The 20,408-nt window shown below is 48.2% G+C and overlaps 1 protein-coding gene and 1 long non-coding RNA gene across 10 annotated transcripts in view; one reads left to right on the top strand and one right to left on the bottom strand.

Annotated features, from left to right (window-relative positions):
• Window positions 1-1,466, top strand: part of LOC309352084 — a 34,449-nt gene extending 32,983 nt beyond the window's left edge. The window contains exon 2 of the long non-coding RNA XR_014161097.1: window positions 21-1,466. This is a non-coding gene — a long non-coding RNA (uncharacterized lncRNA). The remainder of the gene's footprint in view (window positions 1-20) is intronic.
• Window positions 1,467-2,913: 1,447 nt separating this feature from the next.
• The window catches only part of LOC309351813 (uncharacterized protein), a 146,412-nt gene continuing 128,917 nt past the window's right edge, over window positions 2,914-20,408 (bottom strand). For 8 of the 9 annotated variants that reach the window (XM_081879814.1, XM_081879815.1, XM_081879813.1 and 5 more), the window contains 2 exons: window positions 6,674-6,818; window positions 2,914-5,695 (listed from right to left, as the gene is read on the bottom strand). In XM_081879814.1, the coding sequence (XP_081735940.1) occupies window positions 3,405-5,570 (2,166 nt within the window). In that variant the 5' untranslated portion in view covers window positions 5,571-5,695; window positions 6,674-6,818 and the 3' untranslated portion in view covers window positions 2,914-3,404. The remainder of the gene's footprint in view (window positions 5,696-6,673; window positions 6,819-20,408) is intronic. The other variant, XM_081879821.1, reaches the window with a different exon arrangement.

The raw sequence follows: 20,408 nt of genomic DNA, 5'->3' as shown, positions 1-20,408 counted from the left end.
GAGATTGAGGTTGAATCCAGACGAGGGAGGCAGGTGTGGGGGACTCCCGGTTCCTGATGGCGTAACAGTGCCCCTAAAGGACCGGGTCATCACCTTTGAGTATAGGTGTCAGTGCCCCTATTCCTCCAGCAGGAGCGATTGTGGGGCTTCCTCGCCCACTTCCATTCAGCTCCGCCATTCCCAAAGGGCAATTCTTCTTCAGCCATTGTGGGAGCAGACGGGCTGGAAGCTGAAGCGGCTTCCCTTGGAGTAGGCTTTGTTTCCCTTTCTGCTGACCTCAGTCTCTTGGATTGTGGCCAGCTTTCCTCTTCCATTTTCCTGAATGCTGAGCAGTGTTGGATGTATAGGGAAGTGAAATTCACCCCAGAACTTTTCCGCAGGGTTCCCTCCGCAGCACAGAAGGATGGGGGGAGGGAGGAACACGTACTAATAAACGAACACTCCTGTGAATGGAGAGAAGCAGAAAGTGGAGTCCCCTATAGATCAGTATTGATCACGTGGCTTTTCAACTTCTTCATAAATGATCTAGAGTTAGGAGTGAGCAGGGAGGGGGCAAAGTTTGCTGATGGCAGTAAATTGTCCAGGATTGTTCAAACAAAGAGAGATTGTAAGGAGCACCAAAAAGAGCTCTCCAAACGGGGTGAATGGGCTGAAAATACAGTTCACTGTCAACAAGATTAAAGTGATGCATGTTGGGGGGCAGGGAAACACCCTCTTAATATCATGTGCAGGATCATGGGGTTTGAACTGGGTTTCTCTGTGTGCTCTAGGAGACCAGGGGAGAGGGGAGCTGGTCACAGCAGGAGTCGTCGTCTCCCTGGATGCTTCAGCAGCCTGCCTCCTCTGGGTCTCCTGGCTCCCTCCTCTCCTCCCTCTGAGCCTAAACTGCTCTCTGCCACAGCCTCTTCCTGCTCACCAAACCCTGTTTCCTCCTAAGCTTGCAACATCTTCCCTCCCGTTCTGCTCAATTTTCTCCCTCTTTCTGCTCATTGCCATCCCACCACCAGTCCCCAGGCTCTGAGCCTTCTTCCCTTGGGGGTTCCCCAGCTGGTGCCTCACCCCCCCCCCCCAGCCAGCCAGTCCATGACAGCAAAAACAGCCATAGCAGTAAAATCAGTATGATAGTAATATACACGCTGGTCCTCTGGTAGGAATACTCCCTAGCAGCAGGATTGAATAATAACTTCTGGGAATATGGAAAAGTACTATCTTCTCCAAACCCCAGAATAAGCAGGAGCTCTGGGGTTGCCCATGGGGTTCATGAGTGAATACGAGACCCACCAGGAGACTTCCCTCGTACCTGCAGCCCCACCTTCCCCATCCTACAAATAGGCTTGGGGGGAAATCTCCCATTCAATTTCAGTATTTCAAGTTTTTTTCAGAATGCGCAGGGGGCAGGGATGAAGTTCTGTTGAATAAGTAGTGTTTTGAAATCATGCAGTGGTGGGGTGACAGAGTCTGGTGCATGCCATCTTGCATGCTTGAGTAGACCAACTCCAGGGCATGAGGCACGTAGCAGCAGGGTAGGGGCCACGTGTAGAGCAATTCCCACGCTGAGGTCAAAAAAACACACAGAGGAGTGGTGGGAATGCCAAAAGGTTAAAGGGTTCTGGGAGAGCGTGTATAATGAAATGAAGAAAATCCTAAGTTATACTTTCGTCAAAAAACCCGAGGCATTCCTGCTAGGATTGGTAGGAAGGGAGATAAAAAGGAAAGACTACAAGCTGTTTCAGTACGCAACAACGGCAGCAAGGGTTTCACTAGCTAAAAATTGGAAATCAGAGGGTTTGCCGACAATTGAGGATTGGAGATCAAAACTACTAGACTATGTGGAGATGGACAAGATGACAGGGAAAATTAGATATATAAAAGACCAGAGGTTTGCAAAAGACTGGGAAAGTTTTATGAAATATCTGGAAAACTTAAGCGATGGACAGATAACGTTAGTGGGCTTCAAGGGTGCTCTGTGAGAAGCAAAGGGTACTATCTAAAGAAAAATAGGTGAACTATAATGAATAATGGTATTCCAAAACAAGAAATGCGGAATTATTTGTTTTCATTAGTACGGACGATTTGTGGAAAGGCTGAAGGAAGTCACTCCCAAAAAAAGAATTTTGTGAAACATTAAGTGGAATATTATAGTTTGTTTTGTATTTGGATTAATGTAAACCAATAAAAATTATGCATGAAAAAAAAAACCACACAGAGGCAGCAGGACTTCTTCAGTAATAGTTTACTGAGCTTTCAAAGCATACAGTTCTCACTGGGACCCCAGTGAGGCACAAAACTTTGCTTCTGAGAGCAAACCCAGTTTCAGCAGTAAAAAAAATACAGCATGCAGGATATCTAAGTCAGGCACACAATCTGGCAGAAGGGAGCAAGGGAGGAAAGAGGCTGGAAGGACGCAGGGCAATGGTTGTGTGTGTTTCGCTTCCTGTTGCCTGGGAGGAAAGTCAGCAACTCAGCATCTGCAGGGACTTCACGAAGAAAAGCTTTCTGCCGCTGCTTGCAGGCACATCCCAGAAATACACACTGTGATTCATGGTGTATTGCCATATCAGTTGTTCTTCAAATGTTATCACGATGTGGTCTAGAAACCAGCATTGGACAAGATATCAATATATCGCCCAGCCCTAATCCTCACTCACCACCAGCAAACTAGATTCATCCTATCTCTCAAAAGGTACTTTACCTCTTAGATTACACTCACATTGTTTGACATTGCCTTCAAAATTTTGTTGCTGTTCAGTTTTACATATATACACAAGCACTTCAAATACACGTCGTGGGTTTCAGACTGATTTCCTGATGAGTTCATTGCTGTGAAGAAAGAGTGGACACTGAAAGGAAAACGTCCCGTTCTCCATACATCTAAATGGCTTCTTCCTTGGGAGAGTCCCTGGATGTTCCCTAAACACTCCATTGTAAATAAAGCACTTTTTGCAATCTTTTCATTTAAACTGCTTCTCCTCTTTGAGTTTGTTGATGTTTGTAGGGTTTCAACTCCTAAAATTCTTCCTGTTACTGAGTCTGTTGATTTAGAACTTCCACTAGGACTGAACCTGTATCTACTTTCCTGATATTTATAAGGTTTGTCTTTTGGGTGAGTTCGTTGACAGAAATCAAGGGTTCCGCTCTGAGTGCAGCTCCTTCCACAGTTCATACATTTAAACAGTTTCTCCCCTGTGTATATGCTGATGTTTTCTAAGGTGTCCATTCTGCCTAAAGCTCTTTCCGCACTCCATGCATTTAAATGGTTTCTCCCCTGTGTGAGTCCGTTGATGCATATTGAGGTGTCCACTCTGACTGATGCTCTTTCCGCACTCCATACATTTAAATGGTTTCTCTCCTGTATGGATCCGCTGGTGTAATTTAGGGTCTCCATTCTGACTGAAGCTCTTTCCTCACTCCATGCATTTAAATGGTTTCTCCCCAGAGTGAGTCCGTTGATGTATATTGAGGTGTCCACTCTGACTGAAGCTCTTTCCACACTCCATGGATTTAAATGGTTTCTCTCCTGTGTGAGTCCGCTGATGTGTTCTAAGGTATCCATTATCACTAAAGCTCTTTCCACACTCCATACATTTATATGGTTTCTCCCCTGTGTGAGTCCGTTGATGTATATTGAGGTTTCCACTCTGACTGAAGCTCTTTCCACACTCCATGCATTTAAATGGTTTCTCTCCTGTGTGAGTCCGCTGATGTGTTCTAAGGTTTCCATTATCACTAAAGCTGTTTCCACACTCCATACATTTATATGGTTTCTCCCCTGTGTGAGTCCGTTGATGTATTCTAAGGTTTCCATTTAAACTGAAGCTCTTTCCACATTCCATGCATTTAAATGGTTTCTCTCCTGTGTGAGTCCGCTGATGTGTTCTAAGGCTTCCATTATCACTAAAGCTGTTTCCACACCCCATACATTTATATGGTTTCTCCCCTGTATGAGTCCGTTGATGTATTCTAAGGTTTCCATTTAAACGGAAGCTCTTTCCACACTCCATACATTTATATGGTTTCTCCCCTGTATGAGTCCGTTGATGTGTTCTAAGGTATCCTTTCTGACTGAAGCTCTTTCCGCACTCCATGCATTCAAATGGTTTCTCCCCTGTGTGAGTCCGTTGATGTATATTGAGGTGTCCACTCTGACTGAAGCTCTTTCCACACTCCATGCATTCAAATGGTTTCTCCCCTGTGTGAGTCCGCTGATGTGTTCTAAGGGTTCCATTATCACTAAAGCTCTTTCCACACTCCATGCATTTAAATGGTTTCTCTCCTGTGTGAGTCCGCTGATGTGTTCTAAGGGTTCCATTATCACTAAAGCACTTTCCGCACTCCAGGCATTCAAATGGCTTTTCCCTTGTGTGAGTCCGTTGATGTATATTGAGGTGTCCACTATGACTGAAGCTCTTTCCACACTCCATGCATTTATATGGTTTCTCCCCTGTGTGAATCCGCTTGTGTGATTTAAGGTCTCCACTCTGACTGAAGCACTTTCCGCATTCCATGCATTCAAATGGCTTTTCCCCTGTGTGAGTTCGTTGATGTATATTGAGGTGTCCACTATGACTGAAGCTCTTTCCACACTCCATGCATTTAAATGGTTTCTCCCCTGTGTGAGTCTGTTGATGTATTCTAAGCTTTCCATTTTGACTAAAGCTCTTTCCACACTCCATACATTTATATGGTTTCTCCCCTGTGTGAATCCGCTGGTGTAATTTAAGATCTCCATTCTGACTGAAGCACTTTCCACACTCCAGGCATTCAAATGGCTTTTCCCCTGTGTGAGTCCGTTGATGTATACTGAGGTTACCACTCTGACTGAAGCTTTTTCCACACTCCATGCATTTAAATGGTTTCTCTCCTGTGTGAGTCCGCTGATGTGTTCTAAGGTTTCCATTATCACTAAAGCTCCTTCCACACTCCATACATTTATATGGTTTCTCCCCTGTGTGAGTCCGTTGATGTATATTGAGGATTCCACTCTGACTGAAGCTCTTTCCACACTCCATGCATTTAAATGGTTTCTCTCCTGTGTGAGTCCGCTGATGTGTTCTAAGTTTTCCATTATCACTAAAGCTCCTTCCACACTCCATACATTTATATGGTTTCTCCCCTGTATGAGTCCGTTGATGTATTCTAAGGTTTCCATTTATACTGAAGCTTTTTCCACACTCCATACATTTATATGGTTTCTCCCCTGTATGAGTCCGTTGATGTGTTCTAAGGTATCCTTTCTGACTGAAGCTCTTTCCGCACTCCATGCATTCAAATGGTTTCTCCCCTGTGTGAGTCCGTTGATGTTTATTGAGGTGTCCACTCTGACTGAAGCTCTTTCCACACTCCATGCATTTAAATGGTTTCTCTCCTGTGTGAGTCCGCTGATGTTGTCTAAGGGTTCCATTATCATTAAAGCTCTTTCCACACTTCATACATTTAAGTGGTTTTCCCCCTGTGTGAGTCCGCTGATGTGTTCTAAGTTTTTCACTATCAGTGAAACTTTTCTCACTCTCCATACCTTTAAATGGTTTCTCCCCTTCTTGAGATCGCTGATGTGAGCTGTGTGTGCTCATTCAGTGACGCATATTCCACATTTCACACATTTTAATGTCTATACCTTATGAAATAAAGTGTCCCATCCCTCAGAATTCTGAATGTCTTCTCCATCTCCTTCTTTAAAGTGGGAGGTAAGGAAATCCTGTTTGGGTTTCAAGGAAGAGAAGAAAGGGGAAGAGAACACAGCAAGCGCCATTAGCACCTTCTCCTATTTCAACATCTCCTACATTCCCCTGCCTCCTACCCATGTTCCCAGTTTTGAGGAAACGAAGATGCAATGTCACCAAATGATAGTAATGCATCAGCAACCTTTCATAATCCTTAGTCATCATTAATATAGCAGCATGAACTTGGAATACAGCCTTTTCAAATCAATTGTTTCCTTAAGGGAAAGGCAGCTGCTCTCTGTCTATGAAAAGACTCTCTCTTTCTCTGGTTCATCGTTCCTTTGGACATTTCCCATTCTCTGCATCATAATCCTCCATCCACCCCAGTTTCCACCTCTAGATCTTTATGAATCACCTGCACAATCCCATTGGCCTCAGGAGGTCCATATAAACCATTTTGTGAGACTCAGGTCTTCGTCTTTTCCAGGGACTGTGGTCTGAGTCTGTCAGAGAACTAGTGACAAGGCTTGGTGCTTGGCGTCAGCTGAATGGGTGCTCAGGGAAGCTCCTGTTCTTGGAAATGGACCTCAGTCTACATGCCTCACATTGCATGGAGAGAGCAGGAGAAGCAGAAGGAAAGCAGGTGGCGCATGGGAATCCCAGATGGAAACACCTACCCCCATTGCTGCTTATAATAATGATGTGCTGCCTGATCTTGTGCCCGTCTCCTGACACAGGACTATTCTAATCTGGCACTGAAAAAGCTGGATATTAAAGGCAAATGGATAACTGTACTTAGCAGAAACTTCATCCTTGAATATGTGGTACTGATTCATTAACAACCTGAAGTTGTGTTATTTCTTGAGATATGAATTTATTCCTGATCTGTCTTTAATATCATAATTATAGGATGTCTTGGGGTGTTAGGGGAGCGGTAGTACCTTTGGTGGGGGTAATTTATCCACCATTGGTCCCCACCCACCATTGGTCCCCACCCTGCACTCAGCTCTCACCTGTGGCTTCCAGAAGCTGTCAGCAAGCAAAATGGGCCGCAATCTCAGGAACGACTTCAACTGGCCGGCTAAACCAGGTGAGGATACCTGATGGGTCTCAAATCCTTGGTGGGTTGGGGAATTCTGCTGCCGGTGATGGCAGGCCCTGGTGGATGGAGAGGATGAGAACAACTGTGAATCCCACAGTCAAGAAGGCAGATTCTGCCCATGCTGTAGAGGAAAGTGAAGGGCAGATGGGATCGTCAAGCTGAGAAGGGAGCCCACTGAGAAGGAAAACTTTGGTCCTAAACCTTCATTGCCTCTTGAGTTATCTTCAGGAGAAGAAAAAGCTGTGTAGGACTTCCGGAGGTGGCGCCTACGGCAATGGCGGTCTCCTTCTTTTTGTGAAGGGGAAGCTCCGCAGAAACGGGTCGTCCGCTACGGCGAAGCGGAGACCCTCATCGAAAATCCACAGGCAGCAGAAGCCTGTGGCCGTGGGGCTCAGCGGGCACCATCAGCGCCCCCCGAAATTGTAAAGGGACCTTGTAAGGGGTTCCGGAGCGTGATGGGGTTGGCGCAGTGCTGTGAGTCGAACGCTCTTTCTGTGGGGTGAAGCCGCAAAGCTGCTGTCATTGAGCGCTGACCTTTTTCCTGGGACTATTCGGCTGCCGCTTTGCCGTGCGTTTGTGGGGAGGGCTCTTTCCCCTGCAGGCCCATTTTCCATCTTGGGCCTGGGGACGGGCCCCAGACTCCACCCCAGCATAAAAGACTCCAAGGAGGCCCGGAACACTGCTGCTGCCGCTTTGCCGGTGAGTCTTGGGGAGGACCGCTCCCCCTGCAGGCCCATTCTCCACCTTGGGCCTGGGGGCGGGCCCCAGACTCCACCTCAGCATATAAGGCCCCAAGGAGGCCTTGGAACATCGCTGCTGCCGCTTTGCCGTGCGTTTGTGGGGAGGGCTCTTTCCCCTGCAGGCCCATTTTCCATCTTGGGCCTGGGGACGGGCCCCAGACTCCACCCCAGCATAAAAGACTCCAAGGAGGCCCGGAACACTGCTGCTGCCGCTTTGCCGGTGAGTCTTGGGGAGGACCGCTCCCCCTGCAGGCCCATTCTCCACCTTGGGCCTGGGGGCGGGCCCCAGACTCCACCTCAGCATATAAGGCCCCAAGGAGGCCTTGGAACATCGCTGCTGCCGCTTTGCCGTGCGTTTGTGGGGAGGGCTCTTTCCCCTGCAGGCCCATTTTCCATCTTGGGCCTGGGGACGGGCCCCAGACTCCACCCCAGCATAAAAGACTCCAAGGAGGCCCGGAACACTGCTGCTGCCGCTTTGCCGGTGAGTCTTGGGGAGGACCGCTCCCCCTGCAGGCCCATTCTCCACCTTGGGCCTGGGGGCGGGCCCCAGACTCCACCTCAGCATATAAGGCCCCAAGGAGGCCTTGGAACATCGCTGCTGCCGCTTTGCCGTGCGTTTGTGGGGAGGGCTCTTTCCCCTGCAGGCCCATTTTCCATCTTGGGCCTGGGGACGGGCCCCAGACTCCACCCCAGCATAAAAGACTCCAAGGAGGCCCGGAACACTGCTGCTGCCGCTTTGCCGGTGAGTCTTGGGGAGGACCGCTCCCCCTGCAGGCCCATTCTCCACCTTGGGCCTGGGGGCGGGCCCCAGACTCCACCTCAGCATATAAGGCCCCAAGGAGGCCTTGGAACATCGCTGCTGCCGCTTTGCCGTGCGTTTGTGGGGAGGGCTCTTTCCCCTGCAGGCCCATTTTCCATCTTGGGCCTGGGGACGGGCCCCAGACTCCACCCCAGCATAAAAGACTCCAAGGAGGCCCGGAACACTGCTGCTGCCGCTTTGCCGGTGAGTCTTGGGGAGGACCGCTCCCCCTGCAGGCCCATTCTCCACCTTGGGCCTGGGGGCGGGCCCCAGACTCCACCTCAGCATATAAGGCCCCAAGGAGGCCTTGGAACATCGCTGCTGCCGCTTTGCCGTGCGTTTGTGGGGAGGGCTCTTTCCCCTGCAGGCCCATTTTCCATCTTGGGCCTGGGGACGGGCCCCAGACTCCACCCCAGCATAAAAGACTCCAAGGAGGCCCGGAACACTGCTGCTGCCGCTTTGCCGGTGAGTCTTGGGGAGGACCGCTCCCCCTGCAGGCCCATTCTCCACCTTGGGCCTGGGGGCGGGCCCCAGACTCCACCTCAGCATATAAGGCCCCAAGGAGGCCTTGGAACATCGCTGCTGCCGCTTTGCCGTGCGTTTGTGGGGAGGGCTCTTTCCCCTGCAGGCCCATTTTCCATCTTGGGCCTGGGGACGGGCCCCAGACTCCACCCCAGCATAAAAGACTCCAAGGAGGCCCGGAACACTGCTGCTGCCGCTTTGCCGGTGAGTCTTGGGGAGGACCGCTCCCCCTGCAAGCCCATTCTCCACCTTGGGCCTGGGGGCGGGCCCCAGACTCCATCTCAGCATTGGAGCCCTTGGAATCATTGCTGCTGCCGCTTTGCCGTGCATCTGTGGGGAGGGCTCTTCCCCCTGCAGGCCCACTTTCCATCAGGCCAGGGGGCGGGGCCCACGCTTACCACTGCCGCAGCTTTGGGGGACACTAGTGCTGCTGCAGTGGTTGTTTGAAGTGTTTTTATATGTTTTAAACGGTTTTTATTTTTTGCTTAGTTGTACCACCATAAGCGGTGGTTTTTATCTATGTATTTTTATTTTGTTTTGGTTTATTTTGGGTCAGGGTTTTTTTGTTTTGGTTTATTTTGGGTCAGGGTTGGGTGGTTGTGGAGTGGGGTGGGGATTGGTTTTGTTTTCATGTAATTGTTTTTATTTGTTTGTTTTTATATTCTGTAAATGGAGGCGAATATTAGGCTTGGGATTCCTACTGTGCAGGGGCGAGGGAGGTATGGCGGTGGGGGCAGATGTCATAGGCGAAGGGGATCGAGATACGGATATGCTCGTACCCCTTCCAATCTGCGCCCCATCCCGAGAGACGAGGGTAGGGTGAGCAAGGATTACTCACCTCCGTCACTGGTGTTGTGCAATGCCAGGTCTATAGGCAACAAAACCGCCACCCTGCGAGATTTCTTCACCTCGCAGGGGGTTGACCTGGCATGTGTGACTGAGACCTGGGTGCGTGAAGGGGATACTGTTCCCTTACGAGAGATGGCGCCCCCGGGTTTCTCCGTCCTTCACCAGTCGCGGACTGTGGGCCGGGGGGGAGGGGTGGCGTTATTAATCCGGGAAGATTGTTCTTTCAGGGCTCTACCTTCGCCATCGATCCCCGGCATTGAATGTGTTGGCCTAGTGTGGGGCTCCGAGGTGAGCTTGGCTGTCTGGCTGGTGTACCGGCCACCTAGCACACCAGCAGCCACCCTGTCAGGCCTGCTGGAGGCGGTGGCTGGCTGGGCCTTGGAGTTCCCTAACCTATTGGTATTGGGGGACTTCAACATCCATGCTGATGCCACTCCCTCCTCACAGGCTCTGGACCTGGTGTCTTCCATGGCGACACTAGGGCTCTCCCAGTTTGTTTCGGGCCCCACACATCAAGCAGGCCACACGCTGGATTTGATCTTTGGCATCGGTATAGATGTGATCATGTTTCCTTCAATGAAGGTGCCATGGTCTGATCACTATGCTCTGAAAGCCAGGATTGACGTTCCACCCCCACCCTGCTTGGGTGGCGAGCCAATTTGGGCTCGCCCGCAGAGGCTGATGGACCCTGATAGATTCCGTCAAGCCTTGCGGGACCTTTCTCCCCCTGGCGACTCATTGACTGAGCTTGTTGAGGCCTGGAATACCCAGCTCCTGGCAGCCATCGATGAGATCGCACCTAAGCGCCCTCTGCGACCCCGCAGAAACCGGGCTCCCTGGTTTACCGAGGAGCTCCGGAAAATGAAGCGGGACCTCAGACGGCTAGAGCGAGTATGGCGGGGTGCCCGTGACGGAGCTTCAAGAACATCTTATAGGGTTTTTATGAAAACCTATGAGATGGCAGTGAAGGCCGCTAAGAAGTCCTACTTCTCGGCCTCCATTGCATCCGCTAGCTCTCGCCCGGCGCAATTATTTAGTATAATTCGGTCTTTAACGTCCCTTGAAGGACAGCCAAATTTAAATAACAATTCGACACACAGCTGTGAGGCATTCGCGAGCTTTTTTGCGGAGAAGGTCTTGTTGCTCCGCCATGACCTCCCTGCCAATTTGGATACAATAAAGGAACTGGAGGCCCCTCGACTGTCCTCGGGTTCAGTATTAGACCACTTTGACTGGATATCCCCAGCTGATGTGGACAGACTCCTCCGAGCTGGAAAGCCCACCACCTGTCCTCTCGACCCGTGCCCGTCCTGGCTGATTAGAGCGTGTCCAGACGAGGTGCGGGGCCCCCTGGGGGATATCATCAATCTGTCTCTTGGCGCTGGGACATTCCCAGGGGAACTGAAGGAGGCAGTGGTGCGCCCGCTCTTAAAGAAAACATCATTAGATCCTTTAGATCTATCCAATTACCGCCCGGTTTCGAATCTTCCATTCCTGGGTAAGGTGATTGAGAGAGCGGTTGCTGAACAGCTTGGTAGGTTTCTGGATGAAACATCAGCTCTGGATCCATTCCAGTCCGGCTTCCGCGCTGGTCATGGGACCGAGACGGCTCTGGTCGCCCTAACAGATGATCTCCGCAGGCAGCTGGATCGAGGCGGGTCGGGGCTGCTGATTCTTCTAGACCTGTCAGCAGCCTTCGACATGGTCGATCACGAACTCCTAGACCACCGCCTTGCCGACGTGGGGATCCAGGGCACAGTCCTTCAATGGCTGCGCTCGTTTCTCTCTGGTCGGGGACAGAGGGTGGCGCTTGGGGGGGAATTGTCATCCCGCCACTCCTTGGTGTGTGGTGTGCCCCAGGGTGCAATACTCTCCCCGATGCTTTTTAACATCTTTATGCGCCCCCTCGCCCAGCTTGTCCGGAGTTTTGGGCTGGGCTGCCATCAGTATGCTGATGACACCCAACTCTATCTGTTGATGGACGGCCACCCGGACTCGGCCCCAGACACACTGATCAGATGCTTGGAGGCTGTGGCTGGATGGTTTCGTGGGAGCCGGTTGAAGTTAAATCCTTCGAAGACAGAGGTCCTCTGGCTGGGACGGGACGACTTGGGACTGAGGGGGCAACTCCCATCTCTTGCGGGGGTGCAATTAGTGCCAGCACCATCCGTTAAGAGTTTGGGTGTAATCTTCGATACCTCCCTCTCTATGGAGGCGCAGATTGCAGCTATAACAAAGGCGGCATTTTTTCATCTCCGCCAAGCTAAGCAGTTGGCTCCTTACCTCTCTCGCCCTGACCTAGCCACTGTGATCCACGCGACGGTCACCTCCAGACTGGATTATTGTAACTCGCTCTACGTGGGGCTGCCCTTGAGACTGACCCAGAAACTCCAACGGGTGCAGAATGCCGCAGCGAGACTCCTTACGGGGTCTTCGCTTAGAGATCACATTCATCCGGTGCTATACAAGCTGCACTGGCTCCCGGTGGAGTACAGGATCAGGTTTAAGGTGCTGGTTTTAACCTTCAAAGCCCTATACGGCCTAGGGCCCTCGTACCTACGGGACCGCCTCTCCTGGTATGCCCCACAGAGGAACTTACGGTCTTCAAATAAAAACACCTTGAAGGTCCCAAGCCACAGAGAGGTTAGGCTGGCCTCAACCAGAGCCAGGGCTTTTTCGGCTGCGGCTCCAACCTGGTGGAACGCTCTGTCACAAGAGACAAGGGCCCTGCAGGACTTGACATCTTTCCGCAGGGCCTGCAAGACAGAGCTGTTCCACCTGGCCTTTTGTTAGGGCGCAGCCTGACTCCCTCCTTTGGCAATCTTTTCAAGACTTTAGCTTATGGTTGCCATTAATTTTGTTTTTAACTCATTTTTATAATGTTTTATAATGTTGTATTGTTTTAGTGTTGTTAGCCGCCCTGAGCCCGGCTTCGGCTGGGGAGGGCGGGATATAAATAAAATTTATTATTATTATTATTATTAAAAAACAACTACCCGTGAGTAGGTGAAGTTTAACGAACCTGTGATTAACTGGAAATTAGAGAATGAATTTGGCACTGAAGCGGGAGGCGCAACCAGGAAGTCCGTCTCCCGGCTCTGTTTCAGGATTTAAAGCAACGATGTTGCTTTGGAGACTGTGATTTTAAAGATTTAAATCTGAACATCAAACAGAAGATTCCCTCTCAAGTAAATTGAGGGGGAAGGGGACAAACTTGATCCTTACCTCTTCATTTGTGGATTTACAAAAAATATTCTGAACTCCCGGCAATCGGTCTGCCAAGCTGTCAGAACTGTCAGGCTGCTTAAACTGTTACATTGTAACTCGCACTTCTTAGAGACATTGCAACTTATTTATGATTTTTAAGGGACACTTTGTAATTTGGGAAAGACCTTATAAATTGTGACTTTAAAGATAAACATAGTGTCCCTCTAGTGGAGTACTGAAGCTGTGCAACTACTGGGGGATTTTTTTCATCTTTGGACTTGGGGATTTTCCATGGGAAGAGCAGATCGTGGGACTGACCTTGACTCATAGACAGAAGTGGGATGAGCAGGAAAACAAGATCAACTAAAACCAAAACACAGGAGCCTAGCATAATTTCTCAGCTACGCAGATCATCTGCCCCCAGTATTCCTGTGTCAGAAGAGGAAGACTCAGATCAAACCAGGCCTGAAGGAATGGCCTCAGGAGGGGACTTTACTTCTGTGTTAAATAAAATTTATGAAAAATTGGATGACCTAAGTAAGCAAGTGACCGAACTATCAACTAAAATTGATCAAAATACAGCTAGTCTTAATAATCTGAGTCAACAAGTTAATTTAAATGCTCAATCTATTGGGAAATTATTGGAAGACACTACATTAAACCGCAAAATGGCTGAGGAGGCCAAACAAACAGTAGAGGCTGTGCAGGAAGAAATAAGACCAATGCGTAAACAGATTGGTGAACATCAGACACTTCTGTCTATGATAGAACTGAAAAATAAAGAGAATAATCTGAGGATTAGGTCAGTACCAGAACTTGAAAAAGAGGACTTTATTGAGTATTTGACAAAGGAATTTGCAGAATTTTGGTCTCTGGAAGAGGATAAAGACTTTAAGATTGTAAGTGCATTCAGACTTGGAAAGGGAGGGAGGAAAATCAAGTCGAGAGACTGTTTGATCTCCCTCAGAACGAAGGAAGAAAGAGATAAGATACTGAGTGCGCACTTTCAGAAGACCTTAGAGATCAAAGATTCAAGAGTGGAAATTTACAAGGATATCCCGAAACATTTACTTGAACTCAGAACTAACTACGGAGATTTAGTAGCATTATTGAGAAGCAACAAAATTGTCTTTAGATGGGAGTTCCCCCAGGGGCTATCCTTTACCTTTAAAGGGAAAAAAGTTAAAATTAAATCAGTTGAAGACAAGGGAAAAATTTTGAGTGACTACGGAGAAGACCTTCAGAAAGGGACTGAGGAAGAATTAAGAGCCTTAAGATCTGGACCATTAAGCTCCGCACTTACACCTTTGGGACTTGATGAGCCTGGGAAAGCGATACCACCATCAAAGGAGGAAGAACTTTAGGGAGCAGTAGGAGGGAAATAGAACTACTTCAACATGTCCCTGCAACTATTAAGTTGGAACATTCATGGTTTTAACTCCCCTGAGAAGAGGAGGAAAGTTTTTCATTTATTAAAAAAGGAACAATTGGACTTAATTTGTCTACAGGAAACACATGTGATTAGGCTTCACAGGAAAGTTTTAATTAACAAAAGACTAGGCCAAGAGTTTATTTCATCGGATAAAGTAAAGAAGAGAGGAGTTGTCATTTACGCAAAAGAAAGCCTATCACCAAAATTTCTTTTTAAAGCAGTTTTCCACATTTATTAGCCGACTCAAAAGTCTTTTGTCTCATTTGTTTAATTTTCCACTCAACTTCCTGATTTATCAATTTCATGTATTGTACTTGATATAATTTAATTTCTCTCAGAATCTCCTGTGACTTTGGTTTCGATCTTAATTTCATAAAATCATAGAATCATAGAGTTGGAAGAGACCACAAGGGCCATCGAGTCCAACCCCCTGCCAAGCAGGAATTTTTTCTCTCCTTCTTTTATTTTCTCCAAAATTTTATCTTTTTTCTCATTTTGAGTTCTCTTTTTTATTGCATTCTGTTGTATCAGAAACCCTCTCATCACCGCTTTACTTGCGTCCCAGATTACTCTTTTTTCAACCGTAGTTTTCAAATTTACTTCAAAATAGTCTCTCAAGGTCTTTTGGGCCTTCTTAACAACAACAACAACAACAACAACAACAACAACAACAACAACAACAACAACAACAATAATAATAATTTATTATTTATACCCCGCCAACAACAACAACAACAACAATAATAATAATAATAATAATTTATTATTTATACCCCGCCCATCTGGCTGAGTTTCCCCAGCCACTCTGGGCGGCTCCCAATCAGTATTAAAAACAATACAGCATTACATATTAAAAACATCCCTGAACAGGGCTGCCTTAAGATGTCTTCTGAACGTCAGGTAATTCTTTATCTCTTTGACATCTGATGGGAGGGCGTTCCACAGGGCGGGCGCCACTACCGAGAAGGCCCTCTGTCTGGTTCCCTGTAGCCTCACTTCTCGCAATGAGGGAACCACCAGAAGGCCCTCGGCGCTGGATCTCAGTGTCCGGGCTGAACGATGGGGGTGGAGACGCTCCTTCAGGTATACAGGACCGAGGCCGTTTAGGGCTTTCAAAGTCAGCACCAACACTTTGAATCGTGCTCGGAAACGTACTGGGAGCCAATGCAGATCTCTCAGAACCGGTGTTATGTGGTCCCGGCGGCCACTCCCAGTCACCAGTCTAGCTGCCGCATTCTGGATTAATTGCAGTTTCCGGGTCACCTTCAAAGGTAGCCCCACGTAGAGCGCATTGCAGTAGTCCAAGCGTGAGATAACTAGAGCATGCACCACTCTGGCGAGACAGTCCGCGGGGAGGTAGGGTCTTAGCCTGCGTACCAGGTGGAGCTGGTAGACAGCTGCCCTGGACACAGAGTTAATCTGCGCCTCCATGGACAGCTGTGAGTCCAAAATGACTCCCAGGCTGCGCACCTGGTCCTTCAGGGGCACAGTTACCCCATTCAGGACCAGGGAATCCTCCACACCTGCCCGCCTCCTGTCCCCCAAAAACAGTACTTCTGTCTTGTCAGGATTCAACCTCAATCTGTTAGCCGCCATCCAACCTCCAACCGCCTCCAGGCACTCACACAGGACCTTCACCGCCTTCACTGGTTCTGATTTAAAGGAGAGGTAGAGCTGGGTGTCATCTGCATACTGATGAACACCCAGTCCAAACCCCCTGATGATCTCTCCCAGCGGCTTCATATAGATATTAAAAAGCATGGGGGAGAGGACAGAACCCTGAGGCACCCCACAAGTGAGAGCCCAGGGGTCTGAACACTCACCCCCCACCACCACCTTCTGGACACGGCCCAGGAGGAAGGAGCGGAACCACTGTATGACAGTGCCCCCAGCTCCCAGCCCCTCTTGACGGTCCAGAAGGATGTTATGGTCGATGGTGTCAAAGGCCGCTGAGAGATCCAGCAGAACTAGGAAACAGCTCTCACCTTTGTCCCTAGCCCGCCGGAGATCATCAACCAGCGCGACCAAGGCAGTTTCAGTCCCATGGTGAGGCCTGAATCCCGATTGGAAGGGATCCAAATGGTCCGTTTCCTCCAGGCGTGCTTGGAGTTGTTCAGCAACCACCCGCTCAATCACCTTGCCCAAGAATGGCAGATTTGAGACTGGGCGATAGTTGGCCAAATTGGCCGGGTCTAAAGATGTTTTTTTAAGAAGCGGTTTAATGACCGCCTCTTTCAGCGGGTCTGGGAAGGCTCCCTCACAGAGGGAAGCATTCACCACCCCGCAGATCCCATCGCCCAGCCCTTCCCGGCCCGCTTTTATCAGCCAGGATGGGCAAGGATCAAAGAGACAGGTGGTCGGTTTCACTCGTCCAAGCAGCCTGTCCACATCCTCGGAGGTAACAGATTGGAATTGATCCCATGTAACAGGACCAGACAGAACTCTAGCACTCTCCCGCCCTGGCCCTGCTCCCACGGTGGAGTCTACCTCCTTCTGAATCTGAGCGATTTTATCTGCAAAAAACTTTGCAAAAGCATTGCAGGAGATCTTGGGGTCCCTACCAGGCCCCGGTGGTACAGGTGGTTCTGATAGATTGCGAACCACCTGAAAAAGTCTCCTGCTGCTGTTTTCTGCAGATGCAATGGAGGCGGTGAAGAAGGCCCTCTTCGCCGTCGCCATTGCCACTTGGTAGGCTCGACGTTGAGCTCTAACCCGTGTCCGGTCTGATTCAGAATGAGTTTTCCGCCACCGGCGCTCTAGCCGTCTCAACGATTGTTTCATCACCCTCAGCTCCGGGGAAAACCACGGGGCTGTCTGGGCTCCATGCAATCGGAGAGGGCGCTTCGGAGCCAGACAGTCAATAGCCCTGGTTAACTCCGCATTCCAGCGGGCCACCAGGGAATCAGCTGAAAGGCCATCAACTTGGGATAAAGCATCCCCTACCACTCTCTGGAAGCCAATTGGATCCATTAAGTGGCGGGGGCGGACCATCCGAATCGGTCCCACCTCCCTGCGGAGGGGAAGGGTTGCGGAGAAGTCCAGTTGCACCAGGAAGTGATCTGACCATGGCACTTCTTTCGTTTCGCTTTTAGTTAATGTCAGATCACCAGCATCCGTAGAGGTAAACACCAAGTCTAAGGCATGTCCGTGGCTATGAGTTGGGCCAGACTTATTCAGGGACAGCCCCATGGAGGCCATGCTTTCCACGAAGTCCCGAGCGGCCCCTTGTAAGGTCGTGTCGGCATGGATGTTAAAATCCCCCAGGACAACCAAGCTAGGTGTCTCCAGGAGCATATCCGCCACGACCTGAAGCAGCTCGGGCAGGGAATCCTTGGTGCAGCGGGGAGGTCGGTACACCAATAGGAATCCTGTACTGCCCCTATTGCCCAACTTCCAGAACAACTTCTCTTGATCTCTTAATAAGGTGTCATTCATCTTCCATCTGAAGGAACCAATTGGTGTTAGTTTCATTTCCATCTTTACCGCATTATGGCCGGAGCAGGTTTTTGGGCAGATTTCCACCTTTCTAGTCTTGGGTGCCAGTCCTCTAGTTATCCATATTTGGTCAATTCTAGTCCATGTCATTTTGGCTTCAGAGAAGAATGTCCCTTCTCTTCCTAGGGGGTTTTTGGTTCTCTAGATGTCAATCAAATCCATATTGTCAGTTAGTTTAAAAAAAAAAAAAATTCGGTAGCCTGCCCTCTTTTGTTATGCTTTGTCTTTGTGCTTTGTCCATATTCGTAGATACCACCCCATTCATATCGCCCATCATAATGATGTTGTTATAGTCCATATAGTCCAACATTGTCTCATGCAACTTCTTGTAAAATTCCGACTTCCCCTCATTTGGTGCATAAACCTTACAGGTCCTTTTACTTTGCAGAGTTGATCATAAAAAGTTACAATGTCTCCAAAGAGTGCGAGTTACAATATGACACTTCAAGCAGCCTGACAGCTCTAATGGTTTGGCAGCCCGATCGCCAGGAGTTCAGTATGTTTTTATAAATCCACACGTGGAGAGGAAAAGCCAAATTCTTCCTCTTCCACCTTAAAATAAGGTGAAATCTTCTGTCTGATGTTCAGATAACAGTCTTTTAAATCGCAGTTTCTGAGGCAAAAGCAAATTAGACGTCGTTACTTTAAATCTTTAAACAAAGCCGGGAGACGGACTTCCTGGTTGTGCCTCCCGCTTCAGTGTCAAATTAAAACTTCGTTTTTCAAAAGGCACAAATTCTTTAAACTTCACCTACTCACGGGTAGTTGTTTCTTAGCCAAATAGTCCCAGGAAAAAGGTCAGCGCTCACCGACAACAGCTTCGCGGCTTCACTCCACAGAAAGAGCGATCGACTCACAGCACCGCTCCAGCCCTGTCACTCTCCGGAGCCCCTTGCGGGGTTCCTTTACAGTTTCGGGGGGCGCTAATGGTGCCCGCTGAGTCCCACGGCCACAGGCTTCTGCTGCCTGTGGTTTTTCGACAGGGGTCTCCAATTCGCCGTAGCGGACGACCCGTTTCCGCGGAGCTTCCCCATCAGAGCAAGAAGAGGACCGCCATTGCCATTCGCACCGCCTCCGGAAGTCGAGAACACTGACATTTTGGATTTAGAAGGTTTTAATAATGCTTTTGGGTGGCATGCATATTTGTGGTATGACAAGGTTAAAGCTCATAGAGCATTCAAAAATCATATTTTCAGGAAAGCGTTGTTTAATGTCTGGACAAGATACAAAGACTTATTGGAAAACAAGACCCCAAGGTGGTTGTCACCTATGGAAGCTAAGGCTCTGAAAAGACTCAATATGGAGGCCAAGTGGCCAAAATATTGGGAGATATTAGAACAAGAAGGAGACACATTGAAATTGCAGAGTTTTGAGAAACTAAAAGATAAAGTGTGAGATTGGTTGCATTACCATCAAATTAGAGAGGCCTATAATTTGGATAAAAAAATGGGCTTCCAGGTGGAAAAATCAAAATTGGAAACAGAACTGTTAGAACATAAAACTAAGATACTATCGAGCATGTATAACTTGCTGTTAAAATGGAATACTCAGGATGAAACGGTTAAATCAGCTATGATTAAATGGGCACAAGACATTGGACATAACATTATGTTTGCTGACTGGGAACAGTTGTGGACCACCGGTATGAAATTTACGGCATGTAATGCCTTAAGAGAGAATATTATGAAAATGATTTATAGGTGGTACATGACCCCGGTCAAGCTTGCAAAAATCTATCATTTGCCTGATAATAAATGTTGGAAATGTAAAGAAACTGAGGGAACATTCTTTCACCTTTGGTGGACATGCCCAAAGATTAAGGCTTCCTGGGAAATGATCTATAATGAACTGAAAAAGGTATTTAAATATACCTTCCCTAAGAAACTAGAGGCCTTTCTCCTGGGCATTGTCGGCCAATTGGTGTTAAAGAAAGACAGAACATTTTTTATGTACGCAACAACAGCAGCAAGAATACTCATTGCAAAATACTGGAAGACACAAGATTTGCCCACCCTGGAAGAATGGCAGATGAAGGTGATGGACTATATGGAGTTGGCGGAAATGACCGGCAGAATCCGAGACCTGGGAGAAGAGTCGGTGGAAGAGGACTGGAAGAAGTTTAAAGATTATTTGCAGAAACATTGTAAAATGTTCGAATGTTAAAATGATGTTGGATATAAAGATAATATGGCACTAGTGACATAGTTAGAAAGAATATGCAAAAATGATTTAAAAAGAAAAGGGTGAAAAGACCAGAGTAATATTATGTCAAATGTATACAAAGTGGTATAAGAGATTGAGCTATAAAGAATAGTTGAAAATTGATTTGAAAAGAGAAGAAAAATCGGAGACATAATAGGTTGAAATATATAATTATAAATGAGATCTGAAAGAGGGTTAGGATTTGCTGAACTCGATTGTGTAAAGGGGAACACAAAAAAGGGAGATGTGAGGAAGTAAAGAAAGAGGGTTATAGAATTATGAAGTTAAAAATTGGATTTTTTCTTTTTTATGCCTTTATTGTTTTGTTTTTTTGTTTTTTCTCTCTCTTTGATGTATTCTTTTTCCTTTTTTTGTTGTTGTTTGTGTTATTCTCTATTAT

This window comes from Podarcis erhardii (genome assembly GCF_964252035.2).
Source record: "Podarcis erhardii genome assembly, chromosome: 10".
Taxonomy (NCBI): domain Eukaryota; kingdom Metazoa; phylum Chordata; class Lepidosauria; order Squamata; family Lacertidae; genus Podarcis; species Podarcis erhardii.
The sequence above is the reverse complement of the archived record's forward strand: the minus strand, read 5'-3'. Positions and strand labels throughout refer to the sequence as shown.